At 39.0% G+C, this 26,556-nt stretch overlaps 1 protein-coding gene across 3 annotated transcripts in view; it reads right to left on the bottom strand.

Annotated features, from left to right (window-relative positions):
• The window catches only part of sez6b (seizure related 6 homolog b), a 950,260-nt gene that overhangs the window by 338,539 nt on the left and 585,165 nt on the right, over positions 1-26,556 (bottom strand). For all 3 annotated transcript variants that reach the window (XM_072242771.1, XM_072242770.1, XM_072242772.1), the window contains exon 4: positions 25,657-25,849. In XM_072242771.1, coding sequence (XP_072098872.1) covers positions 25,657-25,849 — 193 coding nt within the window. The remainder of the gene's footprint in view (positions 1-25,656; positions 25,850-26,556) is intronic.

Below are 26,556 nucleotides of genomic sequence, written 5' to 3'. Positions count from 1 at the left end.
TAAGAAAGTCTTTGACTACAAGTACCTCGGGTCAAGAATGATGAGTTTGGAGAAGGACATAAAGATATGGAAGGCGCTAGCGTGGAGGGCTATGAACAACATGAAGGAAATCTGGAGGTCGAACCTGACCAGAGGGCTTAAAAAGAGGATTTTCATAGCAGTCATAGAGTCCATTCTCACGTACGGATGCGAGACGTGGACACTCACCAAGACGATGCGAAAGTCTGTAGATGGTTGCTATACACGAATGCTCCGGATGGCTCTTGACGTGAGTTGGCAACAGCACATGACGAACGTCGAGCTCTATAACAACCTGTCGATGCTCTCTACTAAAATCGAGGAGAGAAGACTGCAACTAGCGGGGCACTGTCTACGCCACCCCGAGCTACCTGCCAGCCTAGTCATCATATGGGAGCCCAAGCACGGGAGGATGAACCCTGGGTGCCCTCCCAAGACTATGGTCAACACGCTCCCAGAAGAAAGCGGCACAACTAATGTAGATGAACTGAACACACTGATGAGGGAGAGGGAGAAGTGGAGAGTCCGTCATCGTGCCCGACACTGGTCCCCTAGGCCTGAGTCGACATAGTAGTAGTAGTAGTAGTAGTAATAGTTATATGGGAGGCAGGGTTTGAGGGTCGGCACAACATTGTGGGTGAAGGGCTTGTAATGTGCTGTACTATTCTACGTTCTATGTTCTATTACGCTACGGTGTCATAAGAACAGGGGCAGGGTTTGAGGATCGACACAACATTGTGGGTGAAGGGCTTGTAATGTGCTGTACTATTCTACGTTCTATGTTCTAATACGCTACGGTGTCATAAGAACGTCCAGCTTCAGCAGTTCCAACTCAAGGGTGAAGCAAATCATTGAGGAAACTTACATAGAAATGTTTAAATGTAAAAAATCAAAGTCAGAATAAAACTTATTATCAAAGCACACACCTGTCACCATATATCACCTTGAGATTATCTTCTTATAGGCAGAAAAATAAAGTAATACTGGAAGTTTTTTTTAAAAATTGGAAGTAATTGATTATGATCACTTTTCCTGAGATGACTTAAATATTGCCCCTGTGCTATTGTCACAGAAAGAATAGCTAAGAGATTTTAAGCCAAAGCATGTCATTTAGGATTATTCAAAAAAGGAAGTATCCTTCTTCTTAACCTTAGATGTCTTTTATTTGATCATTAAAAGAGATTCCAAAATGAGGGCAAAAAGGAATTATTCAGATTATTATATTATCATCATTTCTTTTCAGCTGGATGGACGTGTCATTCATGCAACAGAAGTGTTGCAGGCAAAGCCAGAGTCTTATTTTACACATTCATTGAACTGAGTGACCATTTCAATGTTAATCACACTGCTGCGGGACTGGTGTCACATCTCAGACAGGCTGAGCAAGATTGGCAGATTTCTTTCGTTAAAGGTCATTGGCTCCATGCTCGCCGTTTATTCCAGTAGTTCTTTAATTAACTGGATGTAAAATTCACCAGCTGCTGTGGTAGAATATGAATTCTAGTCTCTGCAACATCAGAATGGATGGTCCAGCAATAAAACCAAAATGCTCATAAATCCCTTTTCTCTTGCAGCAGATTACTTTAATCTAAATGTTCACTTCTGGGGAGACTCCAAAATCCACCTTCTACTCTTCTGGGAAATTAAATCCCCATTTCAAAAATTGCTTAATGAATCTGGCTTTAAGTAAAGGGAGATTATACCATAGTAAAATCTGTATTTTGCTTGGACATAAATTATAATTTTAGCTTTATCTGGGAAAATTTGTTTTTACATGCATTTTTATTGCATGCTGCTCTTGCTGACTATTTTCAAAAATTCAAAATTCGAAGTAAATTTATGACCAAAGTACATAGAATATGCAACCATATACTAGCTTGAGATTTATTTTCTTGCAGGAATTCACCATAGGAAGCAGAAATACAATAGAATCTGTAAAAATGGCACAAAAGCAAAGACTGTCGTACAAAAATGTGCAAAATAAGACAAACTGCAAATAACGAAATAAATAATTCTAAAAACATGAGCTGTAGAGGCCTTGAAAGTTAGCTCATAGGTTGAGGAATCAGTTCAGTTTGAGTGAAGTATCTACTGATTCAGAAGCCTGTTGGTTGAAGGGTAATACATTTTCATAGCATTTCGTAAAAATTTTGTACAAAGCTCTAACAAAGTTCTCTTGTCAGCTATGTGTATCACAGACGTGATCATAAATCTAACTTTTAAAATTTACCTTATCTCTATTTTATTGGAAGGACATTCAAGTGCCTGTGCAATTGAAACATTATTTGATTAAAGCCATGAGCTACCCATTGGACAACTTGTTTTCTCAGTGCAGTATGCTTTCATAAACTCAACCATGACTCCGTTATTGTTCCCTTTTAGGCTATTCAACTCCACACCATCGCTAAGCAACTGGAAGCATAGGTTTTTATCACCAGTGTAGCCCTAAGAGCTCACTTTGGAAGAAGCACATTAATAGGGCAAGACGTATTGTCATTTCTGTTCCATTAAAGCAGAACAAGTGTCTGTTTAAGATCTGTGTATTGGAAGTTTGTTGGAATAACAGCACCTATGTGGATTTTACTGATTTTATTTAATCACTCATGGATGTGGAAGTCAGTTGTCCTGTCAGCATTTGTTATCTGTCCCTAATTGCTTCTGAAATGAGGAGGCAATTTAGAATCAACTGCATCACTGGATCTAGTCATAGCCAGGCTAGACTATGGAGGAGCAGCGGATTAATTTCCCTGAAGAACGTGAATGAAGCAGATGTGTTTTTACAATAATCTACTCTGTGGACATTCTTACATTTAAATTCCAGGTTTATTCAATTACTTTAATTTAAGTTCTTCAGCCGCTGGAGTGTGACTTGAATAAATGTCTCTGGATCAACAAAGATCTAAAGTTCTGTCTAATAACAAGTAGAACTTAATCATATGCTACCACACTGTATAGGCTTGTGGAGAAAGTCATTAAATAATTGCATCATTTTGGAAATAGCAAGAGCAAATTTGCAGAAGCTGGAAGTCTGAAATATGCAATTTTATTAGTATAACAGTGTGTGTTTTTTCTTTATTTTTCCTGGTGAAACAGGTCTGTACACTCAGTGGCCATTTTATTAGGCATCTTTTGTATCTCATAAGGTGGCCACTGAGTGTATGATCATGGTCTTCTGCTGATGTAGCCCGTCACATCAAGTTTCAAAGTGCTGTGCATTCAAAGATGTTCTTCTGCACACCACTGTGGTCATTTGAGTTACTTTCACTTTCCTGTCAACTTGAACCATCTTGGCCATTCTCCTCTGACCACTCTCATTAACAAGGTGTTTTCACCCACAGAACTGCCACTCACTGTACGTTTCTTTTTTGTTTTGTTTTTGCACCATTCTCTGTAAACTCTAGTGACTGTGGTGAATGAAACTACCAGAAGATCAGTTTCTAAGATACTCAAACTCACCCCACCTGGCACTAGCAATCATTCCACTGTCAAAGTCACTTAGATGACATTTCTGATGTTTGGTCTGAACACCAACTGAAACTCTACCACAAGGCTTCACAACGTGGGATCCACTGACCCCTCGGTTAATGGTAGGGGTCCATGGCATAAAAAGAGGAACCCCTGCTCTATCATGTCTGCATGCCTTTATGCTTTGAGTTGCTGCCATGTGCTTGGCTGATCAGATACTTGCATTAATGAACGGTTGTATGTGTACCTAATAAAGATGCCACTGAGTATATTTTCAATGCTTTATTATTTAAATAATTTGACAGACTTCCTCTTTAACCTTTTCTCACGTGTATGGTTTGCTGCTAGATTAAATTTTCTTCAACCATCCATCACTGACACTCTCTGTGACTCTGCCCTTTGTTAATTTGACATCGTTAATCAGTAATCAATCTCTACTCTCTCGTGCTTTGGGTTTTGAGATTCATTTGTCATCTAGTTATAACCTCCTCTAACAACTTTCCAGCTCTTTCAGGGATAGGGATTCCGCCAATAAATATTGTATATCAGAATCAAAACTTCTATGTTTTGTTTTCCTTAATGTTAGCTTCAATTTCTTTATCTCTACCTCCATCAATGGCAGCTATCTACAATCTTGAATTTCGTCTTCACTTATCAGTTCTTTCTTTTTTCAGGCCTCCTGAAAACTCACTCCAATAATCAAGGCTTAGTTCAACCCTTTCACTATCACTTGTGTTTATGTTGTTCTCATCATGCTTTCCTTAAGGCAATTTTAGGGTGCTCAGTATTAAATGTTAAGTTGTGAAAATCTTCAATTTGTGTCCAGTAATCTAAAATATGTGGGTCCAAATTTATCTTTGGCCTCTTTTCATGTCTATGGTTTGCTGCCATATTTAAACATCTTAGATTACTGGACACAAATTTAAGTTTTTCCTAACTTTTGTATTAGTTACTGGCCTTTTCATTCTTTGGGCTTTGAGACTTTTGGTAGTTTGAGCAGTCAAGCCCCACTTTGGTTATAACCTCCTCTACCAAATTTCCAGTTCTTTTGGCAGGCCAGGCAGCACCTATGGAAAAGAGTAAACAGTTCTTTCAGCAGTAGAGATCCCTCCAATACCAGAATCCAAACTTCAACCTTCACTTACAGCTTCGTTTTTCTTAATCTTAGCCTTCATTTCTTTGTCTCTATCTCCACCAATGGCAGCTATCTATCCACGCTCTTGAGTTTCTTCTTCACTTGCCTGCTCCTTCTCCCTTCCCTAAGGCCCTCTTTAAAATTTACTCCAATAGTCAAGGCTTAGTTCAGCCTCCTAATATGACTTGCCCTGATACCCAGTCCTGATGAAGGGTCTCGGCCCAAAACGTGGACTGTTCACTCTTTTCCATAGATGCTGCCTGTCCTGCTGAGTTCCTCCAGCATTTTGTGCATATTACTTTGATTTCCAGCATCTGCTGATTTTCTCTTGTTTATGATTTGTGTTGATGTTGTTCTCTTTGCGCTTTTCTTAAAACACTTTTAACACTTAAATGTGTTCCAAATAGAGAAGCTGTGAAAACCATAAATTCATGTCCAGTAATCTAAGATACTTACAGTATATACTATATGTGGGTCAGAATTTATCTTTGGCATTTTTTTCACATCTATGATTTATTGCCAGATTAATTGCTCTTCAACCATCCGTCACTGACACTGTTTGTGATTCAGCCATTTGTTAATTTGACAACATTAATTACTGCTCAGTTCCCACTCTTTCTGGACACTGTCCAAAGAGTGGGAAAGGGCATGGATCTTCTGTTAAACTACCAAGTGCCCAGCCACACTGGTCAACTGCCTGCTAAACCTACTTACAATTGGTGTGGAATACTGGGTGTGATCTTCCACAAAAGATATGTCTCCCAGCTCATTAAAGAAGTCATGAACAAAGCAAGGGCATTCTGATCTTATGGCAAGAACTGATTTGGCAGCTGGTTAATCCATGACCTCAGTCTGAGATGGCTGCCAAAACTTTGTTTGACTGACAATCAAAAACTTTTAAATGCTATTAAAACATCAGCATACCCACTTTACATCAATACAGAAATAACTAACACACTTGAAAACATAAGAAAACTGAATAAAGCAATCAGATGAGCTTAAATTATTTCCTTTTAATGAAATAAAAGTGAATGTAAATTATACTTACCCTTCTCTCTCTCTCTTAGTAGCTCTTTGCCATTCAGATGAATGGACCCACTGGATTTGTGCCAGGTCTAACCATGCTAATAGATTTCCCAGTTTAAGTGTTGGTTCATGCTACTTCAGTTATATTCCACAAGAAGCTCAAATGCAGAAGTCAAATAATGATCAACTGTGCAGAAAGTAAGGTACCCCTGTCTTCAGAGAGGTCTCAAACTTCTGCGCAATTAGAGCGTAAATGCCACCAGTTGCACTCAGTACCTCTGAGTGATTGGGCCATTATCACATTATTTCTGCACCATGATTATTGCAGTGAAGCTCCATTCTGAGGCTGTCGTCTACACCAATCCAACTTTTGAGAAAGACACAAAATACAATCCCAAAAAAAGACCTTTTCTAATAGGTCACTTCTAAATTTCTTATGCATTACAGCCATTTTGTTTATGGACTGGGACATCAGACTAACAAGTCATTAGCTTGTTAGGGTTTAGCAACATTATCAAGTTAAATACATTATCTGATTCATAGATCAAGCAAAATTACTTCAACAGCTGTGAGTGAATGGAAATACGCTTTGAGTACCCATTTTGAGTAAAGGAGCACTCTTGATTTTAGTAATTTTACCACAAAGTAATGTAACTCCAAGAGACAATTCCTATTTTCCTCATGTTGGCACTAAATAAAACTAAATATTTATCTTTCCCTACTTTGGTTCCAGATGGCTCCAATTTCCATGATTGCATGAATGTATAGTGTAGGATTTCTAAGTATTTTGTCTGTTGGCACATGATCCACTACGTCTTGTGATTTACTGAAGGAAGAGGCAAGCAAAGCAGGAGCCGAGTTGTTAATGACTGATTATTTGGAAAATCAATTCAACTGTAATTGGTATGGGCTCGGAAACTGGATGGGTCCTGAAATTACTTCTAATTTTATAGCATTAAGCACACTGTGCCTTGAACTAGAACATTGAACGTAGAAGAGCACAGTATGGGTCCTTCAGCCCATGACCTTGTGCCAACCTTTTAATCTATTCCACAATCAATCTAACTCTTCCCTCCTACATAGCGCATAATATTCCATTTTTCTTCCATCCATGTGTCTGTCTTAGAGATTTTTAAATTCAGTTCAGTTGAAGAATTTTGTAAAAGGAGCACGACACATAACTGCTACTACATTGTTTCATTTTGTTGTGCATGTTAGATGACAATAAACTTGAACTTGAGTACTGACTAAAGGCCATTTGTCCCTCTTAACAGTTTGCTGCTTCTTTTGCTATTCCGAAATTTCTCTCTTCACCACTTGGTAGAGATACTGGATCATGACCATCTATGGGTTAATGTTTCTGAGAAGAAAAATGAGGTAAGTTTCGAACAAAAGGGATAAGTATTCACCACACCTCTGTCAAAATGGCTTCCCTTTACCCCTCTACCTCTTATCTCTCCTTTTGCTACTTCATTGTGCTCCTTCAAACCCATCTACTTGGTGGTAAGATCTACTTTTGTGACCTCATGTCAACTTGTGAAGTGTGCTTTTGAAAAGGCAAGTGAAGTTTACTACCTTAAAATGGCTATATAAGTGCAATTCTGTCAGCAAGTGTTTAGAGGGCTGCATACCAAAGGAGTTAATCCACGTGTTCCCAAATCAGAAACCATGGATGAACTGGGACATCCACTCTCTGATAAAGTCTAGGTCTATAGCATTCAAACCGGGTGACATTGACGAACACAAAAATTCAAGATACAACCTCTGTAAAGCTATCAGGGTTGCCAAGATCCCAGCTATTAGTTGTCTAACATCTCCGCCATGACTGTCCTCAACACTTGTGCTCTACTAGTTTGTATCCTCAGCCCCCTACTCTACTCTCTACATACTCAAAACTGAATGGCTAGATTCTGCTGTAACTCCATTGGCAAGTTTGCAGGCGGTGGACGAAATCTCATGTAACAATGAGATGGCGTACAGGAGGGAGAAGAGAGCTTAGTGACATGGTGTCATGACAACAACCTTTCCCTCAGCTGGTCATTGACTTCAGGAAGTGGGGCAGTGCACACACTCCTGTTTATTTCAAAAGCGCTGAGGTCAAGAGGATTGAAAGTTTCAAACTTCTCGGAGTGAATATTTAGCTAGTCCTGGTCTAGCGACGTTGATACCACAGCTAAGAAAGCTCAGCAGCAACTCTACTTCTTCAGATGTCTAAAGACATTCAGCTTGCCCCCTTTGATGCTCAATTTTTATTGATGCACTACAGAAAGCATCCTATCCAGATGAACCACAGCATAGTATCGCAACTGCTCTGCCCGTGACTGCAAGAAACTGCAGAGAGCGGTGGACACGTCATTCTCTCCATGGATTCTATCTGCACGGCCTTGCTAAAGCAGCCAACATAGTATTTTCTCTTCTTCCTCATCCCATTGGACAGAAGATACAAAAGCCTGAAAACACACACAACTAGAATCAAGGACAGCATCTTTCCCAATGTTATAAAACTATAAAATGGTTCCCTAGTATGATAAGATAGAGTCTTGACCTCACAGTCTACCTCGTTATGGTCTTGCACCTTATTGTCCGTCTGTACTGCACTCTCTGCAGCTGTTATACTTTATTCTGTACACTGTTATTGTTTTCTGTTACATTACTTCATTGCACTGTTGTATTGAAATGGCTTGTATGAATGGCATGCAAAACAAATTTTACTCTGTACTTCAGTATGTGTGACAATAATAATCCAATTTATGTTTCATATCATTTCAGCTGTTCCTACAAGAGAGAAAAAGTTCACTCAGGACAATGAATTTATGCTAACTCTCTTTCAGACATCGAATCACAAGCAAGAGAAAATCTGCAGATGCTGGAAATTCAAGCAACACACACAAAATGCCAGAGGAACTCAGCAGGCCAGGCAGTATCTCTGGAAAAAAGCACAGTTGACATTTCAGGCCCAAACTCTTTGGCAGGGATGGAGGAAAAAAAACTGAGGAGTAGGTTTGAAAAGTCTTCTCATCAGTCCCATTCCCTCACTTATTTTCTCAAGTTCTTTACTTTTGTAAGCATTGATTTTCCTGCCATCCAGCAAGACCAAGGATAATATGCAGTCAATTAGCCAACTATCTTGTGTTTGGGAAGAAATTAGGGGATATGGGTTTAAAAAGCCAAGTGATCTCAGGGAGAATCTCCACACAGATAGTGCCAAATGTCAGGCTTTAATCTAGGACACTGAAATTGTGAGGCAGTAGCTACTACCCAGATTGTTGCTAACAGGAAGTCCTCAATAATTATCCTCTAAACTAACAAGAATATTACTAGGGCTGGATAATTTAAAATTTGAGGAAATTTGAGGGAAGATCATTTGGAGTTTGGGTGAAGGAAGATTTAGCAGAGATGTATAAATCTGAGAACTCTGTAATGGGATGCACTGGTACCCTGGGCAGAGAGGACGACACCTTAGAAATAGAATGGATCGTTGAGGCAAAATGTTTGCACCCTGATTGCAGTGGGAATCTATAATACACTGTCAAAATATTCAATTCATTTACAAATCAGAATCAGAACCCAGTTTAATATCACTGGCATACTGTATATCATGAAATTTGTTGTTTTGTGGCAATAGTACATTGCAATATATTACAACAAGGAAACTATAAATTACAGTAAGCAATATATACAAAAGATGAAATTAAGTACTGAAAAAAAGAGAACAAAAAAGATGTGAGGTAGTTTTCATGAGTTCATTGTCCATTCAGAAATCTGTTGGCGGAGGGGAAGAAGCTGTTCCTGAAACATTGAGTGTGTGTCTTCAGGCTCCTCTACCTCCTCCTTGATGGTAGCAATGAAAAGAGGGCACATCCTGCACAATGGGGGTCCCTAATGACCAATGACCGGGAACTTGAAACTGCTCACCTTTTCCATTGATGAGGACTGGTGTGTGTTCCCTCGACTTACCCTTCCTGAAAGTCCACAATTAATTCCTTGGTCTTACTGGCATTAAGTGCAAGGTTGTTTTTGCGACACCACTCATCCAGCTGATCTATCTCACTCCTGTATGCCTCCCTGTCACCATCTGATATTCAGAAAACAATAGCTGTATTATTGACAAATTTATGGATGGCATTTGAGCAATGCCTGATCACACACTCATGGGTGTAGAGAGAGTAGAGCAATGGGCTAAGCATGCATCCTTGAGGTGTTGAATGTCAGCAAGGAGGAGATGTTATTATTATCCACACTGTGTGATATCCTGGGTGAGGAAGCCTAGGATCCAGTTCAGGGGAAGGTAAGGAGGCCAAGGTTTTGGAGCTTGTTCATTGGAACTGAGGGTATGATTGTGTTGAATGCTGAGCTGTAGTAAATAAACAGCAACCTGACATTGGTATTGCTGTTTTCCAGGTGATCTAAGGCCGAGTGGAAAGCCAATGAGATTGTATCTGTTGTACAATACCAATACTATTGGGGCGATAGGCAAATTGCAGTGGGTCCAGATCCTTGGTTAGGCAGGAGTTGATTTTGTCCATGAACAACCTCTGAAGACATTTCATCACAGTAGATGAGAGTGCAACTGGGTGATAACTGTTGAGCCAACTCACCCTGCTCTTCTTGGACACTTTTGTCACGATCGTCACCTTTTAGAAGCAGGTGGGAAACTCCGACTGCAGCAGTAAGAGATTGATGATGTCCTTGAACACTTCCCCAGTTGGTTGGCACAGGTTTTCAATGCCCTGTCAGGTACACCAACTGGTCCTGATGCTTTGTGAGGGTTTACCCTCTTGAAAGATACACTGACGTTGGCCTCCGAGGCAGAGTTCACAGAGTCACCAGATGCTGCAGGGATTCGCACAGGTGTAGCTTTATTCTTCCTTTCAAAGTGTGTATAAAACTCATCTGGAAGTGAGGCATCACAGCCATTAATGATGTTAGCTTTTGCCTTGTAAGAAGTAATGGCCTGAAAACCCTGCCAGAGCTCATCCGATTTTGTCTCTAACTTCAGCCGGTATTGTTTTTTCTCCTTTAAAATGGCCTTCTGTATGTGGTACCTGGACTTTTTGTATAGTTCTGGATCACCCATCTTGAGTGCCCCGATCTAGCCCTCAGTAGACTATGAATCTCTTAATTCATCCATGGCTTTTGGTTTTGGTCTTGATGATAGACCGAAAGAAGCTACAGAGTGTTGGAAATTTAGACGGCTCCATTTTGGCTACTAGCCTACAAAGTACCAAGGACATCTTCAGGGAGCAGTGTCTCAGAAAGGCAGCGTCCATTACTAAGGACCTCCAGCACCCAGGGCATGCCCTTTTCTCACTGTTACCATCAGGTAGGAGGTACAGAAGCCTGAAGGCACACAATCAGCGATTCAGGAACAGCTTCTTCCCCTCTGCCATCCGATTCCTAAATGGACATTGAACCTGTGAATGCAACCTCACTTTTTAATATATATTATTTCTGCTTTTGCACAATTTTAACCTATTCAATATATGTATACTGTAATTTATTTATTTATTTATTTATTATTATTATTACTACATTTCTTTTTCTTCTTCTCCTATGTATTACATTGAACTGCTGCTGTTAAGTTAACAAATTTCACGATGCATGCCGGTGATAATAAACCTGATTCTGAAGTCTGTGATAACTGAAGCCTATTCATCCAGATTTGAAGGCGAGTCCCTGAATATTGTCCATTCCACCAACTCAAAGCAGTCACCTGACACTAATCGTTTAGATGAAAATCTGAGGGGTAATCTACAAGGTTATGGGTCAAGAGCTGGGATATGGGATTAACCTGATTAACTCCCTTATGAATACATAAACACAATGCACCTAATGAACTTCTTCCTGTCCTGTAGCTTTGCAGAATTTTATGATTTGGAATATGAATGCTCTCCATAACACAAACCTAGTAAAATTGCTTTTGCAGAGAGCATTCCTTAAGTCCCCATAAGTGAACTGAACTTGACGGCAGTTACAATTGCCCTGTCACACTGGTTACTATCAACCGTACTAACATCTAATTTATCACTGTGATCTTGAATTGAATTGACTTTATTACTTACATCCTTCATATACACAAGGGGTAAAAATCTTTACTTATGTCTCTGTCTAAATGTGCAATTTATAGTAATTTATAATAAATAGTATGTACAACAGGATAGTCAATATAACAGAAATACAGTTGTGTCAGCATGAGTTAAGCAGTCTGATGGCCTGTAGGCAGAAGCTGTCCTGGAGCCTGCTGGTCCTGGCTTTAATGCTGTGGTACCCCGTTTCCTGGATGGTAGCAGCTGGAACAGTTTGTGGTTGGGGTGACTCAGGTCGCCAATGATCTTCCAGGCCCTTATTACACACCTGTCTTTCTAAATGTCCTGAATAGTGGGAAGTTCACATCTACAGATGCGCTGGGCTGTCCGTACCACTCTCTGCAGAGTCCTGTGATTGAGGGAAATTCAGTTCCCATACCAGGCAGTGATGCAGTGTGACTGTTTCTAAATGTGACTGGCAACTAAATCTCTAAAGGGCAGTTCAAAATGTATATCCAACTTCAGTGAATAAATTAAAAAGTATTTTCAAAGTTAGCTCGCTAAAAATATACTGCACTGTAATTTCAGAAGCCACTGCAAGTTATGCAACACCTGCTGAAAGAAAATTAATGCACATGGGTCTTCTCATGGTAATACCCAAAGTAAGTACAGAGCATCAAACAACCTGCTGGAGGAAAAGAGCGGGTTGAGCACCATCTGTAGAGGGAGAGGAATCGTTCACACTTATCGCCCTGCATCTCATATTTTTCCTTCTTTGTTTGCTTCCATCTATCATTCATCTGCCACTGTCTCCCAATTCCACCATAATTTCATCTCCCTTACACAGCACTACCTGCTTGTGATCTAGCACACCTCCTCACTGCACCAGTCACCTAAGGTCCTGCCTCACGATTCCCTTCTGCACTTTATACTGGACAAACTGAAATGGCGACGGTCTCTTTACTCCCCCAGATGCTGCTTAACCTGCTGAGTTCCTCCAGCAAATGTTTGTTGCTCCGGATTCGAGCGGCTGCGGTCCCTTGTGACTTGATAAATGCAAGGCAAATTTCTCTCTCTGTGTGGATTAGTAGCGCTACAAGTATAAAGATGCATATCTTCTAACGACAGGCAGGCTCATCGTCATATCAGTCACTTTACTCGGGGAAAATAATCCTGAGACAACTCCTTGCAACATGATGAGCAGATAACGAGTGCTTGACATACACAGCAAATTTAACACATTACCTATATGAAATACTTAAGTAACTAATAGATGGAAGTGAGATTTATCTCATGTTATCAATGACAGCACTACATAATTACATTTCTCTGAGACAGGACTGACAGGTCTTAATGTGCATGCATAAAATGCTGATTATTGACCTTAATGAGATTTTTTCCCCAACTGGAGTTAGCTTCAGGGATAGATAACAATCTGCCAATTCTTTTTTTTAAATAAAGGTTATGGATTGATTATTTTTAAATGAAGACAATAAACTAATACTATCAGAAATCTCAGCATGACACTTGCATTGCCAAAGGTGCAACTCAGGGAATGAAAAAGTACACTGCTGGGACCCTGATTACATTAATAAACTTATTGCATTCAAATCTCTTGCTTAAAGAGGTCATCATAATGCCACCATTGTGTTGCAGTTTGTAATTTTCCCTTCTGGCAGCATTAATCTAAATGTAAGCTGAAAAGTCAGATAAGCATAGGAATCTAAAGTGTGCCAAGAGGGAAGACAGTGCATTTGGGCAGCTGCAGAAAGGAAACAGGATTGATCCTGTTAGGAGTAATAGGAGATTTCTTAATCCGCATTAGACCCTGCTCTGGGCTTATGTTTTCTTTACAATGAACATTAAAAATGTGGAAATGTGTCTTAGTTCCAGACTAGCTAAAGTGTCCGTGAATTGGAAGGACATTAGAAGATTGTTTTTCTCATAAATGCATTATTAGAACATGTACTTTACCACAAGTAGATTTTTTCTACAACTTATTGCTTGCTCTAAACTTACACATTAAACCCCGGAACTCCATCGTGAAAGTGAACTCTGTTTCCCTCTCCACAGATGCTGTTTGGCCAGCTTTTTCCTGTTTATATTTCAAACTTCTATCATTTGCAGTTTAAAAAAATTACACTGGCAGTAAAGCTGAGCGGGTCTATTAATAATAAAATTCAGGCACTTACCAAAATGTCCCTTAACTGGTACTATTAAGAGTTAATATTGAGTTAAATGCATTTTTATAAACTCTTAATAATAATATTTAAGGGACATTTTGGTAAGTACCTGGATTGGAGGGGTTTAGAGAGATATTGGCCAAACATGGCCAAGTGGTACCAGCTTGATGGGCACCATGGTTGGCATGGATAAGTTGGACCTATTTGCCTGTTGTATTACTCTATGACTCTATTAACCCAAGTAATGAAGGTGATTTTGTCATGCCCAACTTAGCTGTCTCTGTCAAATCCTTTGCATTAATACCTGAAGAATTGTTCTAAATTAGGGAAATCTAACCCATCAAACTAGTCAAATAACAACCTGGCAGAGTGCCATATCTTTCTGCCAACATTTACCACTCTGGTGGGATGAGCAGCACCTCAGTAGAAGGGAAGGGGGTGTCCTGAAAGTTAAAACTGGGCAAGGACACCTCTGGTTGATTAGCATTTCCCAATCTCCATCAGCTGTTGCCTTAGTACCCCACTGCACTTAATGTGACTCAGAAGCAAGTATAAACACTGGATGGAGACATCAACACCAATCACTGAGTGGCTCTACAATAGGAGTGAATGGAAAAACCACACCTTCATTGAAAAATGCGTATCGTTCTTACTGAGAAAGACAATGCTACTGGGCCAAATTCCTGTTGCCACCTAATAGGGCGGCAGAAAGATCTTCACCACACAGACTGCAGAGGTTCAAGAAGGTGACACTCAAGCACCTTCCAAAGAGCAGGTGGATGTTCAATTTATGCTGGCCTTGGCCACATCCTGTGAATGAATAAAATGCAATGGATTAATGAAGGGAAGCACGGGTGGGGTTGTACGAACTACTTGCTCAGTCAGTGTGTATAATCAGGTTGTAGGCAAGTGCCTTGTAACTAAAATCTATGTGAATAAATGTGGGTTTGTATCGGTTTGTATCGAAATGAGTTTCCTGATGTATAATTTTCCTTTCCCATGTTTAACTATGCAAAAGAGATATGGTTTCATTAAAAAATAATTATTTCAAGCTCCAAGGTTTCACTTTTATGCTTACGGCAAGCTGAAGGATTTGCTGGAAGCAGAAATAAATCTGTTTTAGGATCATTTGCAGATTCAACCCCAGCCTCTGTAGGGAAATCTGTTTACTCATTTGGAACTTATGACTGAAAATCATTTTCCTCATTTTCCACTACTCCCCACCCTCCCCCACTGTCATTCTATGCATTTGAAACCTCGTTGAGTGAGGTAAATTTACAAACCTTTCTAACATCCACTATGGGAATAGTTAAAGAGCACAAATCCAGCTGACAACAGGTTACAGCTGTGTCAAAATGTGACAAATACGCAACACCCAGCCACAGAGAAAGTAAAAATCCCACACCACTTGAAACCCTAAATGCATCTTCTTGACAGAATGCTCGACCCTTCACAATATTGATGCTTAGGGAGTTGCTGAGTGAAAGAATGAATCCCCTTATACGCCAGATGGCAGATGATTAAAATGTATTATGGTTCTCAGAGAATTAATATAGTACAGACACTGACCTCTAGTTAAGTCGATTTAGTCCTCATACAGGATTATTATTCAGCCACATGAACTTCACTAATTGAAGCTGTACTTTTTATTCATACTGGAATTAGAAAAAAATTACATCTTATTAAAATATGGAGTTGTTCAATTAGCTCTTTCTTTAAGAGAACATACAGTTTAAAGCTACTTGTATTAATACAGTATATTTAATGCTGTATTAATACAAGTAAATGCTGTAAATGTCCAAAGTCACTTCAAAGAGAGACAGGTCAGAGTTAAGGGAGTGAGGGATAAAAAATATGGTAAGCTTGGTGGAAAATGTAGGTTGATATCAGGCTTTTTTTTTAAAAAAAAAGGTAGGAGACAAGCAAAAAGTTGGAGAGGATTAGGAAGAGATTTCCAGAGAAAGCAGATGGCTCTGGCACCAGTAGATAGGGAGGAAGTAGAGAAGGCTGGTGGCAGAGTGAAGAAGCTGGGCTGTGGAACTGAGGATGACATTAACATGAGAGATGGTTTCATAAGAACACAAGAAAAAAATAGGCTATTTGGCCCTTTACCTATTCCACTCTTCAATACACTCATGGCTGATCGGACTCTAAGCTCAGCTCACCTATTCTATCTATCTACAGTAAGCCTTCATTGGTTTATCTAACTTTGCTTTAAAAGTATTCTACAACTCTGCTTCTAATTCCCTTTGAGGAACAAATTTATAAAGACCCTTGAAAGAGAAATCAAAAATCACCTTGGCTCTGTTTTAAATGGGCAGTAATTTATCTTTAAACAGTGGCCTGAAGTTCTAGGTACAGGAAATATTCTCTCCACAGTAACCTTGTCAAGTTCCCCAGGAACTTAAACAATTTAATTAAATCCCCTTTCACTCTTTAGGTAGATAAAGCCTGGCTTGGCCAACATGTCCTCAAAAGGTAATCAGGCCATTCCATGTTATTAGTTCTGCAATATTTCTAACCTATTAACATAGAACATAAAAGCACAGAAAACCTACAGCACAATATAGGCCCTTCGGCCCACAAAGCTGGGCCGAACATGCACTTACTTTAGAAATTGCCTAGGGTTACCCATTTTTCTAAGCTCCATGTACCTATCCAAGAGTCTCTTAAAAGACCCTATTTTATCTGCCTCCACCGCCGCTGCCAGTAGCCCACTCCACGCACTCACCTCTCTCTGCATAAAAAACTTACTCTTGACGTCTCTGTACCTACTTCCAAGCACCTTAAAACTGTGTCCTCTCATGTTAGACATTTCATCCCTGGGAAAAAAACCTCTGACTATCCACACGATCAATGCCTCTCTTCATCTTATACACCTCTATCAGGTCACCTCTCATCATCCGTCGCCCCAAGGAAAAAAGGCTAAGTTCACTCAACCTATTCTCTTAAGGCATGCTCCCCAATCCAGCCAACATATCCCTTTAAATAAGGAGACCAACACAGTATGAAAGTACTTTGGATATGGTTGCATCAATGCTGTACACAGTTGAAGAATAACATCCCAACTTTTGCATTCAGTTTCACGAACACTAAATGATAATTGTTTTTTGGCTTTCCTAACCATGCACTGGGACATCTGCTGTACCTCAGAGCTCTGAAGTCTCTCATCATTTAGATAATTTGTATTTTTTCCGTTCCTTGTCAAAGTAGACAATTTCTCATTTTCCTGTATTATACTCCACTTGTTAAATTTTTATCCACCCACTTAACTTATCTCTAACTTCTCTCCACTTTACAATGACTTTACTGTCCATCTTTACATAGTGGGCAAATTTTACAACCGTGCTGATGATGCCTTCATTTAAGTCACTTACTTACAGCTTACAGTCTAAAAAGTGGCAGGTGAGACTCGTGACTGTGAAACAACCTCAGGTTCTGGAGCCTCCTTTGTGGTGGTTGTGGGACTTGACTCTGAGATTGTAGTAAGTGGCTCTGACAGCTCTAGACAGCTTTCTTCTCTAACAATTAGTTCTGCTCTCCTCAGCTTACTTATATGTTGTCCCCAGGTGACATCATGTACAATCTCCACTATGTAGGAGAGTGGTCCAGTTCTTTTAATTAATCTTTCCAAGAACACACTTTTGATCACCTCTGTTGTCCCTCAACAGGACTGCTTGTTCCAGAGTGAAACATTGAACCTCTTTGTTCAAGAAGCCCTCAATATGTCTCATCTGTCTGCCCTGCATACTCCTTCTGAGATTGGGTTTGAAGAGATCCAAGCGTGAGCACAAGGGACAACCCAGGAACAGCATAGCTGGTGAGTTGTTGATTTTGGAGTTTGCTGTATTGCAATATGCAAAGAGGAACTAGGTGAGCTTTTGATTCAGTGACAGTGTAGTGTGCTCTGCTGACGTTGCTCACAGTGTGTATTTAAACGCTGTACAAACTTCTACGCAAAGCCATTGTAGCTGGGTTCTACGGTCCATATGTAACATGTCCTATTCCATTCATTTTTAGGAACGACTGAAACTGTTCCACAGTAATTTTAGTCACTGACTAAGTGTTCTGGAAAACCCTTCCTTGAGAAATGGATCACTTCTCAACACGTCAGCAGTGTGCGATGCTACAGTGGAGGCTTTTGGAACACTTCTGGTCACTTTGCAGCTGCATCCACTGCTACCAAAAAATTGTATCCATGAATGGTCTAGCAAAGCCCACATAAATCCTCTGCTGGGGCAATGCATGGAATTCCCAGGGATGGAGAGGCTCTGCTCTTGGCATATTCTGGACGTGTTTGCATCCCAAACAGTGCATGGCAAGCTGCTTGATCTGCTGATCTGTCTAGGGCATCAGACAAAGCTTTGAGCCCACACTTTCATTTTAACCACATCTAGATGACCAGCATGTAGCTCCTCCAGCACTTTAGCTCTCATCTTGGATAGTACAACAATTCTCAATCACTATGTAAGGCAAGTTCATCCCAGCGCTGGTAAAAATTGGTAATTAGAGCTTCTGCTGCATCTTCCAACCATCTTAGGAGGCTATGTAGACCCGAGACAATGTGGGATCACTTCAGATCACTTTGGCTCATCTCTGCCATTATAGGGAGACAGTCGATTTGCATGAGGAAGAATACATCAAGAAAAAAATCTTTTTTTGTAAATTTTTCAGGTACTTGCTTTTCCGACATTTTGTAACTCCAGAAACTAATTGAAAGAAAAGCCCAGGAGTCCAGGGATAACTCCTGTCTACTTCACTCTTTCTTTAGTGAGGCACACACATATGACATGGTGGCACAATGACACATGCTATATGCTACTTTTACATATAATCTATAATTAATTACGTAAACGACAAAGAATACTTAACCAAACAATATATTTACAACATTACTCAAATATTTCTGAAATATTAAATACTCAACACCTATGGTACACTACTCCTAATATCTTGGCAACCAAAAAAAATATTTATGCCTATTCTGTTTTCTGTTTGCCAGACAATTCTCTATCCATAACCACCCGCAGCATAAATTTTTATTTTCAAAAATAACTTTCCTAATCCCAGATCATCAGTGGTTTCCCAACCTGGGGTCGATGGACCCCTCGGTTAATGAAAGGCTCCATGGTATAAAAAAGGTTGGGGCCCCTGCCTTAAATAATTATGTAATCTGTTACTACTTCCTTAATAAGAGTATTACTTCATTGCTGATGTTTTGTAGTCTTTTCTCGCCATCTTTTTTAAGTGGTGGCATTGCATTCCAATCTGTGCGACTAGTTTCTGAATTGATGGAGATGACATTCAGCCCACTCACTACCTCCAGAGCCAAATCTCCCAACACCTTGAAAGACGGTTATCAAACCCTGGGTGATTGATTGACTTCCAGTGCTATTAACTTTCCCAGTACCTAATATTTTCAAATGGCAATTTCTTTGAGCTCTTTATTTACTTGATACTTGTACTCCACTATTTCTGGGAGGGCTTCTGTGTCTTCTTCCCTGAAGACTGACAAAATATTTGCTTAATTTTTTTGTCATTTCCTTATTCCCAAACATAATTTATCCCATCTCAGCCTGGAAGGGATCCACATTAATTTTTGTTATTCTTTTCCTTTACCTCTATTTTACCAATAGAGGTTGTTACAGTCTGTTTTGTTTTCTGTTTCTCCCTAGATTACTCTCTTATTCTGCTTTCCTTTTCTTATCATTTCCTCAGCCTCCTCTTGCTTGGTTTTAAAATGTTTCCAATCCTCAGTTTTACAGCTTCTTTGACTGTATATTAAGCCATTTTTTCTGATTTAGTACTGTAAATTCTTGTTAACCACAACTGGCTGATTTCTTCCCTTGGGTTTTTGTATCTTAAAAAAATTCTGTATGTTTCTTGTAAGGTACGTACTAGTCCTTTACATGTTAGCCATCTCTTGTTTCCCGCCCTTTAAAGTAGATTCCAAATCTATAAGAGCCATTTTAAGCATGACCTCAAAGTTTACTTTGCTTACATTTAAGATCCTGCTTTCAGTTCAAACCAAGTCACTGTAAATATTTGTATTAAATTCTATCAAATTATTATCTGAGGCTGAGGTTTTATAAGCAATGGCCAAATCGCACGTGGAGTATAGAGAGCAGTTTTGGGCGCCTTATCTAAAGAAGGATGTCGTGGCATTGTAGGGGGTCCAGGGAGGGTTCACGAGAGTGTTCCTGGGAATGAAAGGGTAATGCATGCGAGGTGTTTGATGATTCTGGGCCTGTATTCACTGGAGTTTATAAGAATTGAGCGGGGGGGGGGGTGATCTTATTGAAATGTGTATTTATCACATGTTCTCAATATATACTGCTTATTTTTTTATGTATTATTACTTCTTTCTTTTTGTATTCACAATTCGTTGTCTTTTGCGTTCTGGTTGAGCGCCCAGGTTGGTGTGGTCTTTCACTGTAAACATATCCCTCCTTTTCTGTAATCACTCCCAGCACTGCGTCCTTTAGAGGTACCCATACACCAGTTCTACATTCTGCCACATTCCTTGTTTTAAACATGTAACTTGTCTCCTTGCCTATCTTATCCCCCAGTTCTAAATTTCCCTCTCTAAATCTCCCTGCTTCTCTAATCTTCTCTCTTTCTGAAAACTTTCCCTCCCACAAATTTCTGATTATCTGCCTGATCCCTTTCTTTGAGTCCTCAAAATCCTGTGAATACCTGAAGGAATATTCCAACAATTAAGACATTATTTCATTCTTTCCTTGTTTTTTTTTGAGGAGACGTAGTCTATTTTGATTCTTTCATTGTATAGCAACAGATTTTATTTAATGCCAATATGTGTATATGAGCTAAAGTGAGAATTGAAATCTCTGAAACCAAATTCTCAAACCAATTTCATTTGTTAATATACACAACTGTTAACAAGCCAATTTCTGTTCAGCTCAATCACAATCACTGGAGTTTGAAATGGCCACTTTGAGACCTTTTCTGATTTGCCTTACTTGTGAACTGAAGAGGTTATAGCAATAGTTGAGAAAGGGCATGCTTTGTGGTTGAGAGATTCCCCTGAACTTTTTGGGTCAGGGCTAGATTGAGCAAGAGGCACCTTGTTAAATACGTGCTCTGAGTACTGCAGTCACAATGTGCATGCTCAGACAGAAATAAAAGTGTGATTGGGGAAGAATGAAAAATCGATATGTCATCTGCAGCAATTTGAACTTAGTCACTTAACCTTTCTTCAAAAATGGTTTGACACCCTGCTGGCCTGATTCCTCACAAAGCCTGCAAACTACAAAACTAATAGCGTCTGTCAATTCCTTCCTGGATGCCCAAGTTATAGTCATCTTTTACATCTTGGCTCCTCAGGGTTGAAGAAACACAGGAAGCCAGTTGTAACTGGATCAGAGAAAGCTTTCCAATTATAACTAATGTAGAAGCAAACTGTATACTTTCCGAAAAAGAAATTCTGGGGCATTTTCTTATTGATAAAGAACTAAAGATGTATCTCAAATATCTCACCATTGTGGCCTGGGAAGACTCCAAACCCTTTGCTACTTTACTGGTGGATAATCATGCCAACTTGACAATTGGAATGCACATTAGCTAATGTTATTGTAAATGAATATTCTAGACAGAATACAAGGTTAATGGAGGATTTTTGGCATTGTGGAGGAACGGAGTGATCTTGGGGTGCACCCATAGATCTCTCAAAGTTGCCACACAATTTGATAGGGTTGTTAAGAAGGCATATGGTGTGTTGGCCTTCATTAGTCGGGGGATTGAGTTCAAGAGCCTTGAGGTAATGCTTCAGTTCTATAAAAATCCTGGTTAGACCACTCTTGGGATACTATGTTCTGTTCTGTTTAAGTCATTATAGGAAGTATGTGGAAGCTTTAGAGAGGGTGGAGAGGAAATTTACCCGGATGCTGCCTGGGCTAGAGCTGTCCTGCTGAATGGTTTCGGCCCGAAATGTCGACTGTTTATTCTTTATCAAAGAAGCTGCCTGGCCTGCTGAGTTTCTGCAGCATTTGGTGTGTGTTTCGAGGGCATGTCTTATGAGGAAAGGTTGAACGAGCTAGGGCTTTTCTCTTTGGAGTAAAGGAGATTGAGAGTTGACTTGATAGAGGTGTGCATGATGGTGAGAGACATAGATTGAAAGCATAGCAAATGACTTCTTTTCCCAGGGTGGAAATGGCTCATATGACGGGGGCATAACTTTAAGGTGACTGGAGGAAAATATAGGGGGTGAGGAGATGTCAAAGTTAAGTTTTATACAGGGAGTGGTGGATGCATAGTACGCCTTGCCAATAATGGTGGTAGAGGCAGATACATTAGGGACATTTAAAAAAAACATTTAGATAGGCATATGGATGATAGAAAAATGGAGTGCTATATATGTGGAAAAAATTAGGTTAATCTTAGAGTGGGTTGAAAGGTCGACACAACATTGATGGCTAAACAGCCTGTTCTATGCTGTAATATTCTACATTCTATGAATAGTGATATACAGACAGTTCAAACTTCATGACGATGTCAAATGTAGGCTGACTGAGCTACATTAACAGTATCACACACAATTTAAAGTATGACCCTCTTATTTTCTCTCTCTCTCTCTCTCTCTCTCACACACACACACACACACACACACACACACACACACACACACCCAGACCATCAGCATTCAGTATTACAGGTTGACAATATACATTAGGTAAGGAATAACTTAAGCACTGTCTCAATTCCTTTAGAAAAAGTAACAAGTTGAACCCATATTTGTTGCTTAATTAACCCCAAAATGAGAGAGCTGCTTTGCCATTCCAGAATCAAGTGGTATTGTGGGTCCGTGACACTGGAGGGCAAGGATAGAATACTGAATTCCATGAGGGGTATCAGTGAACCAGACAGATTTTTATGATTTTCCATGGTTACCATTATCTGTATACCTAAAACACTTTCAATTACTTGAATTTACATCTCACAGTTGCCGTGGTAGGACTTGAACTCTCCACTTCAAATCAATAATTCAATGCTCTGGATACCACCACTCTCCTGCTATACCAAGGGCATGCAAACAATTTGCAGTAGAATATGATTTGCAATATAATATGAAATTTTAGCTATGCTGACATAGAAGGACAGGATATATGACTTCATCATATAAAACCTCATACATATTTCCAGGTTTGGCAATAGAAAACCATTACATGGCTGGGGAAGAAATATCACCTGAGTTGGTTTCAATTGCCTAATAATTAAAGCCTACTTAAACAGATCTCTTACTTAGCACAGGTTTGAGTATCTGACTTCAACTCCCATAGAAGATCAGGACTATAAATTAAGGTGACACCAAAAGGTGCCAGAAGACTATCTACAAAAATGCAATTATGTAGTAGGTAAATGGTGTATTTCTCTGCCCAGTTATTTCAATCAAATCTACCAATTAAGGTTTCTGAACTTTACACGCTTTGTCAAGCCATACTGTACAATATTTCAATATTCAACACATTTGAAGTGGGGGAAACGTGCTTTGCCAAACCACCTATTTATTCATCTATTCCAAAACTTATTCTAGGACAATAAAATAATCCACTAACACTATGCTGTAAGCAGCAGATGTTCTGCAAAAAATAAACAATTTACTGGAGGATCTGCTGACCCAATCACATATTGAAGTACTTTCATGTTGGAGCAAGAATTGCAAACATCAGTTTTCAAAGAAACACCTCATAAATATTAATACCTTTCCCATGATGCAGTGTTCTAATATACAACACATTAATTCAGGCACTTGTGTGACTGACTGCAAGCTGTGCATCGTTAGCAAAAGAACTTAAACTCAGACAGATGGCATGGCTGTTGGGTTCGCAATCAATTATTACTGTGTCGTACTGAGGACCAATAGGATATTCGATATTTGTAGAGTGTCAGAGGCGAAGATCAAAACATTGACTTAAAAAAAAACAAAAAATGAACATAATCAAATAGTTTAAACATGACATGCTTCTTTCTCGACTTTCTTATCAAGTTCAGAACTTTTGCCTGGATCCTTAATGAGTAATTCACAATAAGTTACATTATTAATTAGAAATGGGAACATATTGTTTATGATGAAAGGTTATCAGCTTTAAATGTTAAATTCAATTCTTTGTCCACAGATGTCACCTGAATATTTTCAGCATTTTCTGTTTTATTTCAACCACCCAGTATCCACAGTACTTACTTTGGGAATAGGTCAGGGATTAGGATTAATATTACTGAAAAAATACATGGTATATCAGTGATCTTCTATTATAAAAGCCTGCTCATTTGAATACTGGATTTGCAGCATTTCATAAGTAAGGCTTTTTGGGAAAGTGTTCTAGAATGTCACTTGTTCAATTCCACTGCACTTAAAACATTAGTTCATGATCTTATTGTGCAGTGAAGATTGTTTCTAAACCACCAGTGTTTTAACAAACATTAAAAAACAGGTAAAAGTAATTTACATGCAAATGTTACTGTTCAGCCTGAAGGAGAATGCTTGTGTACACATTTTAAATGTTAAAACAATAGTCCACTGGACAATGTACAGGTGCAACATGCACATATGTAATTGAACCCCTGCAAGTCCCCACAATTCGTAAGAGGAGCACGATAGAAAAGGTTCAAAGTCAAAGTAAATTTATTATCAAAGTACTTGTATGTCACCCTGAGTTTCATTTTTTTTCAGGCATTCACAGTAGAATAAAAAAAACAATTGAATGCCCACAATAGAAACTTCCATAAATCAGCAATATACTTGTTTGAAAATAAGTTGCTTTCAGTTTTTTATTGCAAAAATAATGTACTTTATGTAAATAAAAAAACAAAGAAACAACTCGCATTGATAATAATAAAAACAGCAAATGCTGGAAACACTCAGCAGGTTAGGCATTACAGTAGATGAGGAAAGAGAAATGTGTAATGTTTCAAAGATCCTTCATCAGAATTGGGAAGGAGGGAAAACAGTTTAGCATTAGGTTGCAGGGAAGGTGTCGGGGGGTATGGATAATTAATTTTTATTTGGCAGCATGGCTGCTTAACTAAAACAATGTAATGGGAAAAATGCTGATGGCATTCAACTGGAGTTAACAATGGGAACGTTTGTACTGCTTTCAAAGTGTAATTAGCACACTAAATCCAAAATTGATAAGCAAAGGTGCAAGAGGGGATGAAGAAAAATTCTGAGAAAGAAAGATAAAGAAGTGAAAGATGTTATAGAGGAAATATTGTGAGCATAGGTTAATGGTACAGGCTTAAACATGTGTTTTCCTTATTATTAGTGTACCACGTCCTTGTTGGTATTAGTGATAAAAATTGAATCATTTCACCTGCATCAGGATCGTCACACTGTCATTCTAAAGATGCGGTAAAGCAGGACCTTAACCTTTCTCCATATGAGCAACAGAAATTCACTACCGTTCCTTTGCCAAGTTGTACACAACAATGACTTATCTCAGTCTTAGTGAACTTCCAAATAAACACAATGCAATTACTCTGATGCTGACGCACACCAGTTCTCCAAAGATATTTTACAACGGAGTTCTTTTAAAAGCTCAAGTTGGACTGATTGGAAATCATTGAAATTGAAAGTGTGAGTCTGTATTGCATTCATCTTTCATTCACAGATTCTAACAAATATCAGAACAATCCCATTTTACAGGATATAAACTTTCATTTGTCTGAGATTGAATAAGATGGCATTTTTTGCCAAGACACTTGCTTTCAAATTTGAAAAAAAAACCAGTCAGATAACACAGGCATAGCTTTTGTCCCATTGTTCCAGTCCTGGAGTGTAAGCACTTACCTTGATAATGGAATTGGAATGAGCCTGGTTTTCGAAGTTGAATGCTTTGGAAATGGATAGAAAGTTGATTGCTTAGGCTACGAATCACCTGCCCCTTCATTAAAATCGACTCATTGGCAAGAACAGTTGGTTCATCTCCGTCAAGTCCTTCAATTGTCAGCATCTCTCCTTCAGACAAACTGATGTTTTTCACCTGCAGAGAGAATGCATAGAAAATATAATTACTACAAAATTACTACTGATTGATATGCTTCAGGCATGAGCAAAGTAGGATGAATATGGGAGCATCAAAGCTCTGACATTTCTCATTTCTGTCCTTCAGGATTACACAAGTTTAATATTATCAAGGAATTCATACGCAAATGTTAAATTTACCACCCTTTCATGTTAAATTTTATTTAAATGCAAATTCAGTGATTTAGTTTTCCTGGCAATGCATTGTGTTTATAGAGAAACATGTGATGCAGACTAAGGTTAAGGCATAATAGTTTGATCTTTGCTTCTTAAAAGAGCAGACTGAGTAACAGATTATCCCCGTACAGTTTAATCAAACATCTAAAGAGCATATGAATGGGCATCTTATTCTGGGTTTTGGATATTTCGTAGGATTTAAGTCAGGAAGAATGAAAACACAGCAGTAACTATTGAAGGCATAGATTTTTGAAAATATAAGTCAGAGAACACAAGTTTCCGTGATTTTTATCTTCTATTATCTGACTGTCTATAATAGAGTCGAGTAGGACACCTTAACCGATGTCTTAAATGATTTTTTTCAGCTGAACAAGAAATCCTGTTGTCAGGATTTCTTGCTCATCTCTACTCAACCATACAAATCAGATTTTATTATCCTCTCTGGGTCAATTGGTCTTTTTCCAATCCTTGTGGTCAAACCTGACCTGA

The sequence above is a fragment of the Mobula birostris genome, chromosome 25 (assembly GCF_030028105.1).
Source record: "Mobula birostris isolate sMobBir1 chromosome 25, sMobBir1.hap1, whole genome shotgun sequence".
Taxonomy (NCBI): domain Eukaryota; kingdom Metazoa; phylum Chordata; class Chondrichthyes; order Myliobatiformes; family Myliobatidae; genus Mobula; species Mobula birostris.
The sequence above is the reverse complement of the archived record's forward strand: the minus strand, read 5'-3'. Positions and strand labels throughout refer to the sequence as shown.